This window comes from Salvelinus fontinalis, chromosome 2 (genome assembly GCF_029448725.1).
Source record: "Salvelinus fontinalis isolate EN_2023a chromosome 2, ASM2944872v1, whole genome shotgun sequence".
NCBI classification, from domain to species: Eukaryota; Metazoa; Chordata; class Actinopteri; order Salmoniformes; family Salmonidae; genus Salvelinus; species Salvelinus fontinalis.
The window spans coordinates 72,309,804-72,332,106 of record NC_074666.1 but is presented as its reverse complement, the minus strand read 5'-3'; the positions used below and the strand labels follow the sequence as shown (position 1 = coordinate 72,332,106).

General features: G+C 45.9%; 1 protein-coding gene across 1 annotated transcript in view; it reads left to right on the top strand.

The window, feature by feature from the left end:
• Positions 1–20,487, top strand: part of LOC129825171 (voltage-dependent calcium channel gamma-2 subunit-like) — a 69,001-nt gene extending 48,514 nt beyond the window's left edge. Inside the window, exons 3-4 of the mRNA XM_055885052.1 lie at positions 16,696–16,836; positions 18,435–20,487. Of these exons, the coding sequence (XP_055741027.1) occupies positions 16,696–16,836; positions 18,435–18,997 (704 nt within the window). The 3' untranslated portion in view covers positions 18,998–20,487. The remainder of the gene's footprint in view (positions 1–16,695; positions 16,837–18,434) is intronic.
• Positions 20,488–22,303: the final 1,816 nt, after the last annotated feature.

Genomic DNA, 22,303 nt, shown 5'->3' with positions numbered 1-22,303 from the left:
AATGTCATTTTACCACAAACAACCCATTGGGTGGATCAATGCTTTGATCCAATTGATTAGCACACATTTCCATGTTACGAGCAGTGCCTCGGCCCCACGCCTGTTTACAATGCTCCAGACATTTGACCCCTCCCTTCCCCCACCCAGTGATGCTCAACTGAACTGGATTCAGGTTGTGTTCATCTCCTGGTCTCCATCAGAACAGACAGTAATTGAAGCCCACTCTGAGAGAAGAGGAGAGCGGAGCAGTGCGTGTTACTGCCAGTCCTGGAGATGAAGCCAATTAGGCCGTGTTTGACTTAACGCTCTGAGCGACTGTGCTCGTCCATATGTGCCAGAGAGGACGGTTATGATAACAGCTCTGGTAATGATTCTAACGATGATGAAGCCTTAACGAAGCCGGATCAGCCCTAGCGAAGCTGGGCCTTAACGAGGTGCCCGAAGTCACTGGCCTTGACAAGGGCGCAGGGGCGAGGTGACACTGCGGACCTCAGACCATGCACTCATGCGCGCATGTGTGTGTGTGTGTGTGTGTGTGTGTGTGTGTGTGTGTGTGTGTGTGTGTGTGTGTGTGTGTGTGTGTGTGTGTGTGTGTGTGTGTGTGTGTGTGTGTGTGTGTGTGCGTGTGTTTTAACCGCTTCCTGCTCTGTGATTGGACGAGAGGGCCGCAGTGCTCCCAGTTGCTTGCCAATTAGGACACTCACATCCATAAATATTTCAGCCTCCTTCCTATATAGGTCAGGCCTCTATCACTCTCTCTCTCTTTCTCCCTTTCTCTCCCCTAACACCCGTCTGTGACTGGCATGTCTTTTAGTCTGGAGTTGTACCTCTGTACTTTAGTGACAAAGTGAGCCCCCATTCAGGCCACTCAGTGTGTCTGTGTGTCTGTGTGTCTGTGAAGGTCGGGCAGGGTGAGGTCATGAGGGTACAGTGGGCCACATTGGGACAGGTTCAGAGAGAGGTGGATGTCATACTGTAGCTTCAATATCTCCGCTGCCTGTTTCATCATAGCCCGGCTGGTGTGGTCTGTGAAGGGAATTTGCTTATATACTTAGCCCATTTGACTTTAGTGGAGGACCCACAGCTGGTATTTCCATAATGAGGTGTTGCACAGAGCATCTGGAGGGAGACCAAAGAGAGAGAGAGTATGCCAGCCACTTACAGGGTAGAACGAGAGGGGAAGGGTTATGCAATAAAGATTATGTCACCTCAGGTAAAAACCCACAGGAAGTGACATCAGAGGGAGTTCACACTCAGACTGAGGGGACTCGTCTATGATGTATGTAATCCTGTGATTCAGCACCTGCTAGCTCACAGTACACCAGCCTACACCAGTATTGGAAGTGAGCAAATCTGACATGTACAGAAGAAAGGCACAGAATGTTCTTGAATACGTACGTGCACCACCCCTCCCCCATACTTGAACACACACAGACAGACACAGACATAGACACACAGACACAAACACACACAGACACACACATAGCACACACAGACATCCCTAAACACACACACAGTAGCAAGCTGCTTTGCAGTAGTGACTGTAGTGACTGTGAATCCTCGGCTCTCCTCATAGCCAGGCGGTTCACACATCCACACACGGTTATATAACCCAGCTGAGGCATACTAAAGCGCCAGTGGGTTTTTAGATCATGCCGTGTCCGAGCTCCCATCATCCACTACTCTACTGGGCGCTAAGCAGCAGAGAGAGAGAGAGAGAGAAGAGAGGAGTAAAAGAAAACACCCAGTTATGCAAGAAACGGTTGATGCAGGAGGAACTAGAACACCTAAATACATTACTGTGATAACCACACTTACACACAGAGAGAGATACAGAGAGAGATACAGAAAGAGAGAGAGAGATACAGAGAGCGAGAGATACAGAAAGAGAGAGAGATACAGAGAGAAAGAGAGAGAGAGATGCAGAGAGAGAGAGATACCGAGAGAGAGATAGAGAGATAGATCCTTAGTGAGAAAGATACAGAGAGAGAGATACAAAGAGAGATACTGAGAGAGAGATACAGAGAGAGAGAGAGAGAGAGAGAGAGAGAGAGAGAGAGAGAGAGAGAGAGACGGAGCGATACAGACAAAGCGATACAGAGAGAGAGAGATACTGAGAGAAAGACACTGAGAGAGAGCGAGAGAGACAGAGACAGAGAGTCAGATTGAGTAGAAAATACGTTGTGAGTCTTGTTGTAGCTATAGTGGATGTTCTGTCAGTAGTGACAACGATGGCAGTCTGTGTTAAAGATGTCTCATGTTTGTGGATCCTACCCAGGGTTCACAAGGGGTCAGAGCATGGTGTGATGAGCTACATAGTTAATACAGAGAGGGGGGCTGGATTCTGGCCTAATCTGGCCCAATAAAATCAATGGGTCTGGGGTAGGACACACACAGGGGGCTTGCATGTAGGGCAGTAGGGGTGGGACAGTGGGGGTTCTGGGGCGATGGGGGGTGTAGGCGACATTGGGGAGATCATTGATTGTGGCCCAGCATGAAAGTTCCAGCACCAGCTCCAGAGGGGGGATGGGCAGCCGGTCGCTCGGCCCTGAGCCCTGGTGGGTCACGCCGGTTCCACCTGAGGCCAGGACCGTGGACCATGGTCACAGCCATTGGACCAGAGGGAGGGTTACACCACATGACCTCCACTGCCTCGGTAGAGGATAGTCATCAGGATAATGTGTTAATCATGAGTGACAGCCTTAAAGGGATTCTATTAGAGACTATTATTACTATGACTGTCCTCTTGGATTTACTGTGTGGTGTTAGGTAGCTAGAGAGAGATGTCACAGTGTTGCTGGATAACAGTGGTGGCCTTGGCGACAAATATGGAGTCCATCGACAGATACATAAACACATACAGGCCCATAAATGAAAAGGCGATCATTTTAGTGGCCTGGTGGAGCGAGCAAGTACCAGCGCTCTAACTACACATCTCATTAAGGCTGGACATATGGAAGCCTGCTCTTATAAACTCAGAGGTGAGAGAATGTACAGTATCTCGTAAACAAAGGGACAGTAACAGTAACACAGAGATTACACAACAGTTATTTGTGACTGCATATGGACACTTGTTAGCCTTCCTTCACACACACATTGACATATCCACATTGAATGCAGAGTTTCTCTGTATTGACCCATGTTAGTCCGTGCTGTGGTACTATGCTAACAGTGGCGTATCGTGACATAAACCACAGTATTACCAGTCTTATCCATATGTATTGGAGCATCCCTCTGTGCTATCATGCCATTCACTGTTGTACCAGGCTAATTTTAAATTGAGCTTCCTCTGCCCTGTGCTCTGGGCTACTAATCATGCTTTTCTGGCTGCTAAGCTAGCTAACATACTAAGCAGGGTTACTGTTCAGTTTGTTCAAACTAATAGGGCCTCCTCTACCCTGTGTTAGTCTATGGGCTACTATGCTGTTTGTGTAAACGCTAAGGCTAAGATATGCTAACACAGACAGCAGTGATTATGTAGGCTACTGTGTCAATGCTAAGATAACAGAGCGAGTAGTGATTCTGGGCTGTTGGTGCTAAGCTAACCCAGAGCAGCTAGCTATGGCACAGTGCTGTCAGGCAGGCAGGCAGACGGGCAGGCCTGATCTATGGGGACATCAGCAGTGGAGTGGAGGGTAATTACAGTAATTGAAATGTGGTCTTTAATTGTCTTAGCAGTCCTGTCATGTGAAGGAACTTCAATGTGTCGGGTGGCCCAGATTCTTTTCCACCGTGCTCCAGTGACCAGTCTGTGTGTGGATGAGTGTGTGAGGGGTGTGTGTGGATAGGGATTTTGCTGTGTGATATGTTATGTTAGTATGACAGAGCGATATTCAGTGGGGGACTGCAGTGTCAGAGAGCATGCAGCCCACTGTAGGCCTATGTCATAAAGTACTTTTCCGTGTAAGATTTATTTTTAGAAAAATATACTTTGGCTGTGTGCATATAGAGAGTGTACGTGTATAAGGGTAGTGTGAGAGTGTGCATACACATGCTTGTGTGAAACTCTGAGGGCATATGATAACTTTGTGTGCATATGTGTGTCACAGGCGGCTGGTGGCACGGTAATTTGAAAGGACAGGAGGATAGTAATGGCTGGAGCGGCGTAAATGGAATGGTATTAAACACAGCAAACACGCTGTTTCCATGTGTTTGATACCATTCCATTTAGGCATTAATATGAGCGATCCTCCCCTCACCAGCCTCCTGCAGGAGGCTTCTTGGTTGAGGCTGAGTATTGAGGAGGAGGAGGAGGAGAAGGGCGGGGCTGGATTAAGTGTTTGTAGTTTTAAATCAATGTGCCTGGGAGCTGAGGCACCTGATTAGCATGACCCTGTCCTGCACATCAGCACATTCAGTGCTGGGGGAGGCTGATTAAGAGCCAATGCTAATTTCCTCTCACAACGCTGTCAATGAGAGAGGGAGAGAGAAGAGAAGAGAGAGAAGGTTCAAAGAGATGCCTTTGTCAAGAGAACTCGTTGCATATTTATTGGTGTATGTACGTGTGTGTGTGTGTGTGTGTGTATGTACGTGTGTGTGTGTGTGTGTGTGTGTGTGTGTGTGTGTGTGTGTGTGTGTGTGTGTGTGTGTGTGTGTGTGTGTGTGTGTGTGTGTGTGTGTGTGTGTCTGTGTATGTACGTGTGTGTGTGTGTGTGCGTTCATGCATGCGTGCATTTCTTTGTGTGTGTATACAACATACTATTTGGGTTATATCCTGAAGCCATTAACTGGCAATGTACTGGTAAATGGACATGATGTTAAGTGTGAATATGTGATATGTGGCGTTAATGCAATAGAGTGATCCCTGGCTGTGAGTCACTGTGAGTCACTCTGGAGCTGTGTTGGGTAGTGTTGGTAGGGGAGAGTGGGGTAAGTTGAGCCACCATTGTTTCTAAGACACCATACACAAAATGTCTCATTTGACCAAATATTTAGGAAGAGGTCATCATTTCATGGAGTATGTGAAGGAAAGAAACACATGGAAAAAGTGGTAAGCAAGTTCAGTCCAAAAAACAGATTTTCACCAAGTCTAATGTATTTATTGTGTTAGAGGTTTATAGCTGTGTGGGCTAATATAGTCATGTTTTCCTTGGGGTAAGTTGAGCAAATTTAAGTGTTTTCTTTCCAGACATAATGCAAGGATTTATCGCTTGGATATGAAGTAACAACAGGGCCTATGTTAAAAGGGTTTGTTAGGTGTTCAGCCTGTCTTAAAAGATGCTTAAAATTATTAAAATACAAAAAAAGGGATTGTGATTGTGTTGAATTGTGTTTGGGAAATAAAGATAGACATGATTTTAAAATGGTAGTGGTAATATTTCATTCAGTACAGACATTTGTAGGCGGCTTAATTATCCTGTTCCGCAGCTAAATTTACCCCGTACCCGAAGTAAGTTGTGCCAAGAGACCAGTTTTTTGGACAAGCTTTGTTTTCAAAACTGTAAAGTTTACATGAATTCTAATTATTTCTAGGGATACGCAACATCCTGAAATATATGTAGATATCATTCTTAGAATGAATACTATATTTCCCTTGATGGAGAGATGCTGAATGTAAGAAAGGTTCACCTTACCCCACTCTCCCCTACTACTTCATTATGAGGTGATCAGCACATTCTCCCCTACTACTTCATTATGAGTTGATCAGCACACTCTCCCCTACTACTTCATTATGAGGTGATCAGCACACTCTCCCCTACTACTTCATTATGAGGTGATCAGCATACTCTCCCCTACTACTTCATTATGAGGTGATCAGCATACTCTCCCCTACTACTTCATTATGAGGTGATCAGCACACTCTCCCCTACTACTTCATTATGAGGTGATCAGCACACTCTCCCCTACTACTTCATTATGAGGTGATCAGCATACTCTCCCCTACTACTTCATTATGAGGTGATCAGCATACTCTCCCCTACTACTTCATTATGAGGTGATCAGCATACTCTCCCCTACTACTTCATTATGAGGTGATCAGCACACTCTCCCCTACTACTTCATTATGAGGTGATCAGCATACTCTCCCCTACTACTTCATTATGAGGTGATCAGCATACTCTCCCCTACTACTTCATTATGAGGTGATCAGCATACTCTCCCCTACTACTTCATTATGAGGTGATCAGCACACTCTCCCCTACTACGTCATTATGAGGTGATCAGCATACTCTCCCCTACTACTTCATTATGAGGTGATCAGCATACTCTCCCCTACTACTTCATTATGAGGTGATCAGCACACTCTCCCCTACTACTTCATTATGAGGTGATCAACATACTCTCCCCTACTACTTCATTATGAGGTGATCAGCATACTCTCCCCTACTACTTCATTATGAGGTGATCAGCATACTCTCCCCTACTACTTCATTATGAGGTGATCAGCACACTCTCCCCTACTACTTCATTATGAGGTGATCAGCACACTCTCCCCTACTACTTCATTATGAGGTGATCAGCATACTCTCCCCTACTACTTCATTATGAGGTGATCAGCATACTCTCCCCTACTACTTCATTATGAGGTGATCAGCATACTCTCCCCTACTACTTCATTATGAGGTGATCAGCATACTCTCCCCTACTACTTCATTATGAGGTGATCAGCACACTCTCCCCTACTACTTCATTATGAGGTGATCAGCATACTCTCCCCTACTACTTCATTATGAGGTGATCAGCATACTCTCCCCTACTACTTCATTATGAGGTGATCAGCATACTCTCCCCTACTACTTCATTATGAGGTGATCAGCATACTCTCCCCTACTACTTCATTATGAGGTGATCAGCACACTCTCCCCTACTACTTCATTATGAGGTGATCAGCATACTCTCCCCTACTACTTCATTATGAGGTGATCAGCACACTCTCCCCTACTACTTCATTATGAGGTGATCAGCATACCCTCCCCTACTACTTCATTATGAGGTGATCAGCATACTCTCCCCTACTACTTCATTATGAGGTGATCAGCACACTCTCCCCTACTACTTCATTATGAGGTGATCAACATACTCTCCCCTACTACTTCATTATGAGGTGATCAGCACACTCTCCCCTACTACTTCATTATGAGGCGATCAGCATACTCTCCCCTACTACTTCATTATGAGGTGATCAGCATACTCTCCCCTACTACTTCATTATGAGGTGATCAGCATACTCTCCCCTACTACTTCATTATGATGTGATCAGCACACTCTCCCCTACTACTTCATTATGAGGTGATCAGCATACTCTCCCCTACTACTTCATTATGAGGTGATCAGCATACTCTCCCCTACTACTTCATTATGAGGTGATCAGCATACTCTCCCCTACTACTTCATTATGAGGTGATCAGCATACTCTCCCCTACTACTTCATTATGAGGTGATCAGCACACTCTCCCCTACTACTTCATTATGAGGTGATCAGCATACTCTCCCCTACTACTTCATTATGAGGTGATCAGCATACTCTCCCCTACTACTTCATTATGATGTGATCAGCACACTCTCCCCTACTACTTCATTATGAGGTGATCAGCACACTCACCCCTACTACTTCATTATGAGGTGATCAGCATACTCTCCCCTACTACTTCATTATGAGGTGATCAGCATACTCTCCCCTACTACTTCATTATGAGGTGATCAGCATACTCTCCCCTACTACTTCATTATGATGTGATCAGCACACTCTCCCCTACTACTTCATTATGAGGTGATCAGCATACTCTCCCCTACTACTTCATTATGAGGTGATCAGCATACTCTCCCCTAGTACTTCATTATGAGGTGATCAGCACACTCTCCCCTACTACTTCATTATGAGGCGATCAGCATACTCTCCCCTACTACTTCATTATGAGGTGATCAGCATACTCTCCCCTACTACTTCATTATGAGGTGATCAGCATACTCTCCCCTACTACTTCATTATGAGGTGATCAGCATACTCTCCCCTACTACTTCATTATGAGGTGATCAGCATACTCTCCCCTACTACTTCATTATGAGGTGATCAGCATACTCTCCCCTACTACTTCATTATGAGGTGATCAGCATACTCTCCCCTACTACTTCATTATGAGGTGATCAGCATACTCTCCCCTACTACTTCATTATGAGGTGATCAGCATACTCTCCCCTACTACTTCATTATGAGGTGATCAGCATACTCTCCCCTACTACTTCATTATGAGGTGATCAGCACACTCTCCCCTACTACTTCATTATGAGGTGATCAGCATACTCTCCCCTACTACTTCATTATGAGGTGATCAGCATACTCTCCCCTACTACTTCATTATGAGGTGATCAGCACACTCTCCCCTACTACTTCATTATGAGGTGATCAACATACTCTCCCCTACTACTTCATTATGAGGTGATCAGCACACTCTCCCCTACTACTTCATTATGAGGCGATCAGCATACTCTCCCCTACTACTTCATTATGAGGTGATCAGCATACTCTCCCCTACTACTTCATTATGAGGTGATCAGCATACTCTCCCCTACTACTTCATTATGATGTGATCAGCACACTCTCCCCTACTACTTCATTATGAGGTGATCAGCATACTCTCCCCTACTACTTCATTATGAGGTGATCAGCATACTCTCCCCTACTACTTCATTATGAGGTGATCAGCATACTCTCCCCTACTACTTCATTATGAGGTGATCAGCATACTCTCCCCTACTACTTCATTATGAGGTGATCAGCACACTCTCCCCTACTACTTCATTATGAGGTGATCAGCATACTCTCCCCTACTACTTCATTATGAGGTGATCAGCATACTCTCCCCTACTACTTCATTATGATGTGATCAGCACACTCTCCCCTACTACTTCATTATGAGGTGATCAGCACACTCACCCCTACTACTTCATTATGAGGTGATCAGCATACTCTCCCCTACTACTTCATTATGAGGTGATCAGCATACTCTCCCCTACTACTTCATTATGAGGTGATCAGCATACTCTCCCCTACTACTTCATTATGATGTGATCAGCACACTCTCCCCTACTACTTCATTATGAGGTGATCAGCATACTCTCCCCTACTACTTCATTATGAGGTGATCAGCATACTCTCCCCTAGTACTTCATTATGAGGTGATCAGCACACTCTCCCCTACTACTTCATTATGAGGCGATCAGCATACTCTCCCCTACTACTTCATTATGAGGTGATCAGCATACTCTCCCCTACTACTTCATTATGAGGTGATCAGCATACTCTCCCCTACTACTTCATTATGAGGTGATCAGCATACTCTCCCCTACTACTTCATTATGAGGTGATCAGCATACTCTCCCCTACTACTTCATTATGAGGTGATCAGCATACTCTCCCCTACTACTTCATTATGAGGTGATCAGCATACTCTCCCCTACTACTTCATTATGAGGTGATCAGCATACTCTCCCCTACTACTTCATTATGAGGTGATCAGCATACTCTCCCCTACTACTTCATTATGAGGTGATCAGCATACTCTCCCCTACTACTTCATTATGAGGTGATCAGCACACTCTCCCCTACTACTTCATTATGAGGTGATCAGCACACTCTCCCCTACTACTTCATTATGAGGTGATCAGCATACTCTCCCCTACTACTTCATTATGAGGTGATCAGCATACTCTCCCCTACTACTTCATTATGATGTGATCAGCACACTCTCCCCTACTACTTCATTATGAGGTGATCAGCATACTCTCCCCTACTACTTCATTATGAGGTGATCAGCACACTCTCCCCTACTACTTCATTATGAGGTGATCAGCATACTCTCCCCTACTACTTCATTATGAGGTGATCAGCATACTCTCCCCTACTACTTCATTATGATGTGATCAGCACACTCTCCCCTACTACTTCATTATGAGGTGATCAGCATACTCTCCCCTACTACTTCATTATGAGGTGATCAGCATACTCTCCCCTACTACTTCATTATGAGGTGATCAGCATACTCTCCCCTACTACTTCATTATGAGGTGATCAGCACACTCTCCCCTACTACTTCATTATGAGGTGATCAGCATACTCTCCCCTACTACTTCATTATGAGGTGATCAGCATACTCTCCCCTACTACTTCATTATGAGGTGATCAGCACACTCTCCCCTACTACTTCATTATGAGGTGATCAGCATACTCTCCCCTACTACTTCATTATGAGGTGATCAGCACACTCTCCCCTACTACTTCATTATGAGGTGATCAGCATACTCTCCCCTACTACTTCATTATGAGGTGATCAGCATACTCTCCCCTACTACTTCATTATGAGGTGATCAGCACACTCTCCCCTACTACTTCATTATGAGGTGATCAGCATACTCTCCCCTACTACTTCATTATGAGGTGATCAGCATACTCTCCCCTACTACTTCATTATGAGGTGATCAGCACACTCTCCCCTACTACTTCATTATGAGGTGATCAGCATACTCTCCCCTACTACTTCATTATGAGGTGATCAGCATACTCTCCCCTACTACTTCATTATGAGGTGATCAGCACACTCTCCCCTACTACTTCATTATGAGGTGATCAACATACTCTCCCCTACTACTTCATTATGAGGTGATCAGCATACTCTCCCCTACTACTTCATTATGAGGTGATCAGCATACTCTCCCCTACTACTTCATTATGAGGTGATCAGCATACTCTCCCCTACTACTTCATTATGAGGTGATCAGCATACTCTCCCCTACTACTTCATTATGAGGTGATCAGCATACTCTCCCCTACTACTTCATTATGAGGTGATCAGCATACTCTCCCCTACTACTTCATTATGAGGTGATCAGCATACTCTCCCCTACTACTTCATTATGAGGTGATCAGCATACTCTCCCCTACTACTTCATTATGAGGTGATCAGCATACTCTCCCCTACTACTTCATTATGAGGTGATCAGCATACTCTCCCCTACTACTTCATTATGAGGTGATCAGCACACTCTCCCCTACTACTTCATTATGAGGTGATCAGCACACTCTCCCCTACTACTTCATTATGAGGTGATCAGCATACTCTCCCCTACTACTTCATTATGAGGTGATCAGCATACTCTCCCCTACTACTTCATTATGATGTGATCAGCACACTCTCCCCTACTACTTCATTATGAGGTGATCAGCATACTCTCCCCTACTACTTCATTATGAGGTGATCAGCACACTCTCCCCTACTACTTCATTATGAGGTGATCAGCATACTCTCCCCTACTACTTCATTATGAGGTGATCAGCATACTCTCCCCTACTACTTCATTATGATGTGATCAGCACACTCTCCCCTACTACTTCATTATGAGGTGATCAGCACACTCTCCCCTACTACTTCATTATGAGGTGATCAGCACACTCACCCCTACTACTTCATTATGAGGTGATCAGCATACTCTCCCCTACTACTTCATTATGAGGTGATCAGCATACTCTCCCCTACTACTTCATTATGAGGTGATCAGCATACTCTCCCCTACTACTTCATTATGAGGTGATCAGCATACTCTCCCCTACTACTTCATTATGAGGTGATCAACATACTCTCCCCTACTACTTCATTATGAGGTGATCAGCACACTCTCCCCTATTACTTCATTATGAGGTGATCAGCATGTGTGGAGAGGTGGTTAGATACTGTAAAGACACTGATGTGTTACATATGTGTACAATAGTCTGCGTGAAGTAGTGTGTAAGAACGGGGTCCGTCAGTGTTCAGGAGTGCCACTGCAGCTGCCCAGGTGCCAGCCTAAACTGTAGTTGTGCCAATCAATACAGCGCACACCAGCTCTGTATCTCTGCGGGCAGCCTGGCACGCACACTGGCACGCACACTGGCACGCACGCTGGCACTCACAGACAGGCGGGGCAGGGCAGCTCCAGCAAGCCACTATTAGTCATCACTACGCCTTTCCCATCCTAATAGGAGCAATGACAGGCAGGGACAGGGACAGGGACACATCCATCCCAGGCAGGACTGCTTTCTGTCTGTCTAATGAGGCAGGATGGAGGGTATGTGGTAGTGGAGCTGATAAAGGACAGGATAGCATAGGGCTGCTGTGTGTCACTACTTTACTAACCAGCCTGTCTGGTAACGCTTTGGGCTTAGTGAGAACACAGGGAGGGGACGAGGTGAGGAGGCAGAGATGCCTCTCCCCAAATAGGTCCCAGGCGACCCACACAGACAGAAGTGGGCCCTGGCGAGGCTCTTTGTGATAGTGACCTCGACCCAAATCAAAACGGTGACCTGGCTGATAATCACAGGGCTCCAGAGCACATTCTCGATTAGCACTCCGCCTTTCATGTGCCGCGTCGCCGAGAGGGACTTCGGAAACACAAGACGCGACCGAGGTCGCCGCTGTCTCTGGCTATCAGCAGAGAGGTCAATGCTTTCATTTAGACAGGGTCATTGTTTTCCAGCTTTCTGAGACACAAGAGAGTCCCCACAGCCACCTCCCAGGACAGGGTCCATAGTCCACCTCCCAGCAGCCCAAAGTCAGAATAATGTCCTACTCAGATAATGGGATAATACTGTACCTGCCACAGTAGGATAATTAATCACAGGACACTTAGTCTGCATACGGTGTGTTGTTGGTTCATAGATTATGTTGAGCTGTTACAGTGAGTGTACTGTATGTGTTTCATTACACCTGAAAGTTTAGGGAAAGCTTATCAGAAGTGCTCTGAATTGAGCTGTTCAAACACAACTGCAGTTTCTCAATCTGAAATCCATCTACTCTCACTCACACAAATCTTACTACTGTTCACTAAAGCCCACTGTTAGCCACACATCACACTGGCATGACTGTGGAGAGGAACCTTCACTTACTGTGATAATCAATCCTTTACTCAGCTGGAGAACACTGTCTGTCTGTCCAGCGTCCCGCAGGTTATCTGCCATGTTAAAACACACCCCTCCAGGCTGGAGCCTAACCCCTGACAGACGCTTAAAAGAACCAAGGAAGATGTGAAACTTCCTATATTTGGCAACACTGAGGTACTTTTCACTGGGTGGAGGTAGCAGCACTCACTGCCTTGGGGCATAGTTATCTCTCCGTCTCCCTCCGAGAATTTCCATCTCCAGCCCTCACTCATTCCCTCACTGGAACGAAGGAACAGGAGCCCTCATAAAAACACCTGTCTGAATTTCATACATCCACTAAGCGAACACTTCACCGACATATTCAACATTATAGTAAAATAGAGTGAGTTCTGGCGTAAGAAATCTGCAGGGAACCCAGCCTTTCTTCATTTCGGAGGTAGAGCGTGCTTAGCCAAACCCAGGGGCACTTGGCGCAGCAAACGGCATCCTGAACCGAGGGAAGGCACAGCATGCTGGGAGGTTACTGTGAAGGTCAGTGCACTTAGGAGTGCGCTGCTAAGCATGGTAGGTAATATAAAGAGAATACATAGGCACTCTGGGCTGACTGATACCATTCTCTTGCCCTTGAAAAGCTCCCCATCGAAAGTCTATACTATAGTTGCTTTCAAGATTTCCCCCTGCGGTCATAACCTAGGGAGTTCTGCCTGGGAGTCCAGCTGCTTCTCAGTCCAGTAAGTGATTCTTAAATCTTTGACTCAAAGCACATTAAATGTAGCAATGCATTTAATAAAGAATGACATTCGTTTTTTAACAAGGCCCAAATGATAGCTGAACATACCAAAGAGCTAAATTATTCAACTTTTTTTACGCAACGTGGCAAACTTACCTAGCAACCACTGAGCTGGCCCTTCTCTCTCTCTCTCTCTCTCTCTCTCTCTCTCTCTCTCTCTCTCTCTCTCTCTCTCTCTCTCTCTCTCTCTCGCTCTCTCTCTCTCTCTTTCTCTCTCTTTCTCTCTCACTCTCTCTCTTTCTCTCTCTCACTCTCACTCTCTCTCTCTCACTCTCACTCTCTCTCTCTGAGGTTTCCTTCACATTGGCGTCACCTTGAGAGCTGCAGTATTACAAACTCTCTCTGTCAACAATCAATACAATTTGTCTGGCCCTTTATCCCTCTTTTGTCAGTGCAAATGAAGCTGATGGATGAGAAAGAGCCCCTCTGCCCTCTCCCAGGTAATGTAGAGTGACTGGCCATTTTAATATCTCCAGGGTTCACGTGAGCCGGATTGGAGGGATGGAGGGAGGAGGGGGAGGTGTGAGAAGGGGGACAAAAGAGCAGGGTCAACTCCCAGGACAACTTCATATTTAATCACCACGCCACCTGTAACTCTACACCCCACTACTCCCTCTGCTCCAAGGACAGGGAGAGGAGGAGGATGAAGGGATGGAGAGAGAGAAAGAAGGGGAAAGGGAGAGAGAGAGCGGGAGAGGGTAAGAGAGGGAGAGAGAGAGAGAGAGAGAGAGAGAGAGAGAGAGAGAGAGAGACAGAGAGACAGAGAGAGAGAGATGAAGAAAGAGATACAGCACTTCAAAAAATAATGGCATAAAACACAAATTACACTTCCTACTAGTAAAGCATAACTCCACAACCACATACAGTAACAATACAGTCTTGATGAACATCCATCCTCAGTACCCTACAGGGCCTCCTCAGTCTCTCCTGTCTCCAGTCTTACTGTAGTTACTGTTATGGGCCCAGTGGAGGGTGAGTGAGTGATGGTGACCCAGCCAGCCGTGGCCACCACTTGGCCCAGTCCTCCTCAGCTGTCGGCCTGCTGCTGCTACTGCCATCTCCCAGGGTGCCTGTGGGCTCACCGTGGCTCTCCTCTCCTCTCCCCTACCGTGCATGGAGGGGATTTTAGGCTGTGTGATGTGTGATGTGGCACGTTAGGGCATGGAGGAAGGATGAGAGGGGAAGGGACGGAGGCGGGCAGCAGGGAGGCAGGGGAGGCAGTTGGGCCGCCAGGACCCCCTGGTCCCTGCGGAGGTGCAGGCGGCAGAGTTCAGCGGACAGCCACCCAGCCCTGGCGACGGCGTCAGCATTTTGGGGAGAAGCTGGGGAAAGTGCTGAGGTGGCAGCCGTGCGGAGAGGCAAGGTGAAGTAGTGAAAAAGTGGTGGAAAAAATGTAACCAGCCTGATGAAAGTTTAAGTGTGCAAGTTAAACAGGAAAGAGAGAATATGAGGAGAGGGAGGATGGGGGAGTGAGAGAGGAGGGAGGCATAAGGAAGAAGGAAGGAAGGATGGGCAAGGGTGACCTGAGGAGGTTGAAGTATTTCCTCTATGCTCTATAGACCTCAGCACGACATTCAGTCTCACCTGTGGGTTCCTTCCTCAACACCTTAATGCTCCTCAGTACCTCAACCCTTCAGTTCTAGCTCTGTCATCAGTACCTCACCCTTCAGTTCTAGCTCTGTCATCAGTACCTCAACCCTTCAGTTCTAGCTCTGTCATCAGTACCTCAACCCTTCAGTTCTAGCTCTGTCATCAGTACCTCAACCCTTCAGTTCTAGCTCTGTCATCAGTACCTCAACCCTTCAGTTCTAGCTCTGTCATCAGTACCTCACCCTTCAGTTCTAGCTCTGTCATCAGTACCTCAACCCTTCAGTTCTAGCTCTGTCATCAGTACCTCAACCCTTCAGTTCTAGCTCTGTCATCAGTACCTCAACCCTTCAGTTCTAGCTCTGTCATCAGTACCTCAACCCTTCAGTTCTAGCTCTGTCATCAGTACCTTAACCCTTCAGTTCTAGCTCTGTCATCAGTACCTCAACCCTTCAGTTCTAGCTCTGTCATCAATACCTTAACCCTTCAGTTCTAGCTCTGTCATCAGTACCTCAACCCTTCAGTTCTAGCTCTGTCATCAGTACCTCAACGCTTCAGTTCTAGCTCTGTCATCAGTACCTCAACCCTTCAGTTCTAGCTCTGTCATCAGTACCTCAACCCTTCAGTTCTAGCTCTGTCATCAGTACCTCAACCCTTCAGTTCTAGCTCTGTCATCAGTACCTCAACCCTTCGGTTCTAGCTCTGTCATCAGTACCTCAACCCTTCAGTTCTAGCTCTGTCATCAGTACCTCAACCCTTCAGTTCTAGCTCTGTCATCAGTACCTCAACCCTTCAGTTCTAGCTCTGTCATCAGTACCTCAACCCTTCAGTTCTAGCTCTGTCATCAGTACCTCAACCCTTCAGTTCTAGCTCTGTCATCAGTACCTCAACCCTTCAGTTCTAGCTCTGTCATCAGTACCTTAACCCTTCGGTTCTAGCTCTGTCATCCGTACCAGTATCAGCCAAGGACGTGAGCTTGGTTTGAAGAGCTTTGCCCCCCATCACCCCACAGGTTAGGCCCCTGGAGCTCTGGTGGAGTTATTGTCATTTGCACTACATGACATGGCGTAATATAACGCTCCAACCTGGGGAGCTGTGTGTGCTAACTGAGTGTTGTGTTGTGTGTAGTCAGGTGGCGTGATTACATAAAGTTGGGTAACAGAGGCTCACTGAGGGGATACACTCACTGGTTGGTGTTGATCAAGACTTTCACAGCGCTGATGGAGTGTTGATTATGATGTGGCTTAGATAGGGAGCTGATGTTGGGAGTCTAATTTACATTCTCTCTTCTCTCTCCCTCATTTTCACTGTTCCCTGCTCTTATTCTTCCTCTCTTATCTCTCTCTCTATATTTACCATTTTATTTATCCCATCTCTCTCTTCTTCTCTATCCCTATATAACCCCCCATGCCCCCCCCCCCCCTCGCTCTTTTATTTTCCTCCTCTCCTGTCCTCTATCTGTTCTCAGGTGCGGTGCGAGCTTCCAGCATCTTCCCCATCCTCAGTGTCATCCTGCTCTTCATGGGAGGCCTGTGTATAGCTGCCAGCGAGTTCTACAAGTCACGCCACAACATCATCCTCAGCGCAGGGATCTTCTTTGTGTCTGCAGGTGAGTCTAGAGAGGAAGAGAGAGAGAGGAAGAGATAGAGAGGAAGAAAGAGGGGAAGAAAGAGGGGAAGAGAGAGAGGAAGAGAAAGAGGAAGAGAGAGAGGAAGAGAGAGAGGAGAAGAGAGGGGAAGAGAGAGAGGAAGGGGTGTATATCTAGGGCAGGTAGAGGAAGAGAGGAAGGAAGACTGGGAAAAAGAAAGAGAGAAACAGTTACTATGGTGGAGAGGGATATTAGGTGTTAAATTAGGGAGACTAGCTTAAAATTAGTTGGTTTCATTGATACAAAGTGTACACAAATGCAAATGTTTTCAGTCACTACTTTTTAGTCACTAACATGCAATGTTATTATGGTTCACTTACATAGAACAGTTGTACAGATGGATGTAAGTCCAGCAAAGAAGAGACTGTTGACTAATCCAGCTAAGGTGCAGTGCACAAGCAGTCTCTCTCTCTCTGCTGGTCATCCCCAGTACTGCTCTCAGCCTCCACTCAGCAGCAGCCACAAGTCACACACTCCATTCTTCCCTCTTTATCCACTTATTTTCTCCTGATCTGGGTGCTGGGCTAGAAGCTACCCATTGGGATTCAACTCTAAAAATATGGTGTCCCTGACATACTTTCCCAATGATCCATCATCCCAGCTCTACTGTGTCACCTCACTTCTCTCTCTCCGTGACTAAACGCTACAGTCTAAGTAGATGTATATACACTGAGTAACAAAACATTAGACCTCAACATCAGAACAGCCTCAATTTGATGGGGCATGGACTCTACAAGATGTCGAAAGTGTCCTACAGGAATTCTGGCCCATGTTGACTCCAGTGAGTCCCACAGTTCTGTCAAGTTGGCTGGATGTCTCTTGGGTGTTGGACCATTCTTGATACACACAGGAAACTGTTGAGTGTGAAAAACCCAGCAACGTTGTAGCTCTTGAAACACTCAAACCGGTGCGCCTGGCACCTACTCCCGTACCCCATTCAAAGGCACATACACAATCCATGTCTCAACTGTCTCAAGGCTTAAAAAGACTTTTTTAAACTGACTCTTCTCCATCTACACTGATTGAAGTGGATTTAACAAGTGACATCAATAAGGGATCATATCTTTCACCTGGATTCACCTGGTCAGTCTATGTCATGAACAGGTGTTCCTAATGTTTTGTATATGAGTATATGATTATTATCCCTATCATAGGTTGTGATCCCTATGTGAATCAGATGTATGATCATGTTATGTGCTGTCCCAACTGATCTGACTCAGGATCTCAGTCTTTGTTCTTAAACACTATAAGGGCAGAGGCTCTGGCTTGGGTCATATTTCTGGGTTGTATTCAGTCATATTTTTGACAGTGAGAAGTACAGTATGTATGTACATTATACTTTGGTGAGTCCGTGGTACTTGTCTGAAAAGGTTTGTCTTGGTAATGGCGTATTCACTGTGGTGGATAGATGCACTCAGTTGTAGAACAGGTTCATGGAGGACTACTGCATATGTGGTATGCCTAGAAAAGGTAAATGTCCTGTCTTAAATGATTGCATAATTCCTCTGTTCTCTCATCTCGCCCCTCCAACTCCCCAACCCTCCACCCCCCTCCCTCAGGCCTGAGTAACATCATCGGGATCATCGTGTACATATCAGCCAATGCAGGGGACCCCTCTAAGAGCGACTCGAAGAAGAACAGCTACTCCTACGGCTGGTCCTTCTACTTCGGAGCCCTGTCCTTCATAATGGCCGAGATGGTGGGCGTCCTGGCAGCCCACATGTTCATCGACCGCCATCGGCAGCTCCGGGCAGGGGCCAGGGCTGCCGGCTACCTCCAGGCCTCGGCCATCACACGCATCCCATCCTACCGTTACCGCTACCGGCGCCGCTCGCGCTCCTCCTCCCGGTCCACAGACCCCTCGCACTCCCGCGACACATCGCCTGTGGGCCTCAAGGGCTTCAGCGCGCTGCCCTCTACAGAGATCTCCATGTACACGCTGCCCTCTACAGAGATCTCCATGTACACGCTGCCCCGGGACACCCTGAAGGCCGGGGGCACGCCGACCGCCACCTACAACTCGGAGAGGGACCATACTTTCCTGCAGGTCCACAACTGTATTCAGAAGGAAAAAGACTCGGCCAACACCAACACAGCCAACCGCCGCACCACACCCGTATGAGGGAGCCCTGAGAGCAGAGCCCAGGGGAGCAGAGACAGGGAGGCCCCCACCCAGGTCTCTAATATACCATAGGCCAGGATGAGTTTCCATGTTTATAGAGATTGATGATTTTATTTAATTCAACTGTATGATTTTCCCATCTACCATTGTTGAGAGAGTCTAAAGGGGTTTGTTGACTTCCTTTTGAGTAAATGGTTGTACTGGGAGAATGGGGCAGATTGTCCTTAGAGACTGAGTCATTTTTATGGGTGGGGATGGGTGATGAGGGTGGGACACTGAAAGGGAGGGTTATGATTTAAATTCGATTCATGATTTCATAACCTTTTGGTTTTGACAGTTTGACTCCACAGTTTTGGTGGTGCAACAAGCTGCTGTACTTTCCCATCATACCACCTGCCATATGCCTCTGATTTGTTGTCATATTTATTCATTTATTTTCTGCATTAAAACTGTGAATTTTTGCAGCTTGGGATTCAGTAAGAATTAGCCCAGTCTGTAAACTCTAACAAAGGTACTATATGTGCATAACTTTTATAAATAAATTATTAAGTTAATAATCAAGAGATACAGACTTTACTGAAGCAAAAAAACAAACATGTAACCTAAACTAAGTGCTGTTGGTAACACGAGAAAAGACTCTTTTAGGATCTGCTGGAAGGATGACAGAGCCAGAGAGAAAGTACTGTAGGTACACTACACGACAGAGCTGCTGAAACATGACGAGAGACAGACGCAGACAGTCAACAGTAGAAAAATAGAGATTATTTTAATAGAACCTTCTCGCCTTTTTCTGAGTCCCTGTTCGCTTTCTTTTTGGGGGGGGTCGTCATGGGAGTGTTGAACCCCTCAAGAGAAACCACCAACAACAACAATGGGGTCAAAGTTCACACCAAGAAAAAAAGACTCCAAACACGACTTCTCGAAGAAAAAGGAAGGAGGAGAGGGGAAGGAAAAGAAGAGGACGCCAAATACAAAAATAAATACTTGCGTAAAAGGCAAGCAACAAGAAAAATATGAAATAGTACAAGAGAAGCTAAGTGAATCAAATTTTCTGAAATTAAATGCATGCTATAAAATTACAGCAATCTGCTCTTGAGAGACTTAAGTTTTAAAGGATAATGATAATTAGAAGGGGAAAAGTGATGACGCGAACGTTTAAACCAGTAATATTTCATGAGTATTTTTTTTCTTATGTTTTTTTATTTACTTCATTTTATCTTATGCTTTTGTGAAAGAAACCAAACAATCTACATTGAACAAAAACAGATTTTTTTAAATGGTTTGGTTTAATTCTTTATATATATATATATATATGTATGTATTTTATTTTTCAAATTCACACAGCCTTAGTCATTTCTTTGTTTCTTTTGATTTTCAATGTGTTGCTCAAATTGAAAATGAAATCTTTAAAGGTGCCAAAACCGAATGATCCTTTACTTGGATGCATCAAGTCCTGATGAATAAAATACCAATCCTAGGAGAACAAATCAGCCTGTTTCACTGTGTCTCTAACCTACTGTATCCTTACACTTAACTTACACTTAACTTCTATGTGTCTGATACACTCTCACACTGTCTCTCTGTGTGTCTCTACTCTCTACCATGTACGTACACTTGTGTTAACATGCATGTTTCTGTCTTTAGGCTACAGTATGGGAGAAACCATGATTGTAAAGATAAAACAGCACATAAGACACATCACCACGTGGTGTCTTTCTAGGACATGACATTCCTGAAAAGGGAACACAGGTTTGCAATAAAACCAGTACTCTGTAGCTGGAGCTATCCATGTAGAAATGATATACGACACCTTTCTACACGCCCGCCCTAAAAGCATCCCTTTCAGGACCTGATGCACCCGTTTTTCTCTGCAATGAGGTGAGTGTGTGTGTGTGTGTGTGTGTGTGTGTGTGTGTGTGTGTGTGTGTGTGTGTGTGTGTGTGTGTGTGTGTGTGTGTGTGTGTGTGTGTGTGGCAAGCATGAACGTGTGTGTGTTTATGCAAGCACACGTGAGTGTGTGAGGCAGACACGTAATAGCAGCCCTCTGAGTGGAACCAAAGGGTCTGAGGCTGTGGCAACACTGGCTGTGTTTGTGTATTTTTTATTACGAGGAAGCAATATAGTGGTCTCTCTGTCCAGCATGGCTCATGAAGAGGGAGTAATATAGTGGTCTCTCTGTCCAGCATGGCTCATGAAGAGGGAGTAATATAGTGGTCTCTCTGTCCAGCATGGCTCATGAAGAGGGAGTAATATAGTGGTCTTATCCAGCATGGCTCATGAAGAGGGAGTAATATAGTGGTCTCTTTATCCAGCATGGCTCATGAAGAGGGAGTAATATAGTGGTCTCTGTCCAGCATGGTTAATGAAGAGGGAGTAATATAGTGGTCTCTCTGTCCAGCATGGCTCATGAAGAGGGAGTAATATAGTGGTCTCTCTGTCCAGTATGGCTGATGAAGAGGGAGTAATATAGTGGTCTCTCTGTCCAGCATGGCTCATGAAGAGGGAGTAATATAGTGGTCTTATCCAGCATGGCTCATGAAGAGGGAGTAATATGGTGGTCTTATCCAGCATGGCTCATGAAGAGGGAGTAATATAGCGGTCTCTCTGTCCTGCATGGCTCATGATGAAGGAGTAATAGAGTGGTCTCTCTATCCAGCATGGCTCATGAAGAGGGAGTAATATAGTGGTCTCTCTGTCCAGCATGGCTCATGAAGAGGGAGTAATATAGTGGTCTCTCTATCCAGCATGGCTCATGAAGAGGGAGTAAAATAGTGGTCTCTCTATCCAGCATGGCTCATGAAGAGGGAGTAATAGAGTGATCTCTCTGTCCAGCATGGCTCATGAAGAGGGAGTAAAATAGTGGTCTCTCTATCAAGCATGGCTCATGAAGAGGGAGTAATATAGTGGTCTCTCTATCCAGCATGGCTCATGAAGAGGGAGTAATAGAGTGATCTCTCTGTATAGCATGGCTCATGAAGAGGGAGTAATATAGTGGTCTCTTTGTCCAGCATGGCTCATGAAGAGGGAGTAATATAGTGGTCTCTCTATCCAGCATGGCTCATGAAGAGGGAGTAATATAGTGGTCTCTCTATCCAGCATGGCTCATGAAGAGGGAGTAATATAGTGGTCTCTCGTTCCAGCATGGCTCATGAAGAGGGAGTAATATAGTGGTCTCTCTATCCAGCATGGCTCATAAAGAGGGAGTAAAATAGTTGCCTCTCTGTCCAGCATGGCTCATGAAGAGGGAGTAATATAGTGGTCTCTCTGTCCAGCATGGCTCATGAAGAGGGAGTAATAGAGTGGTCT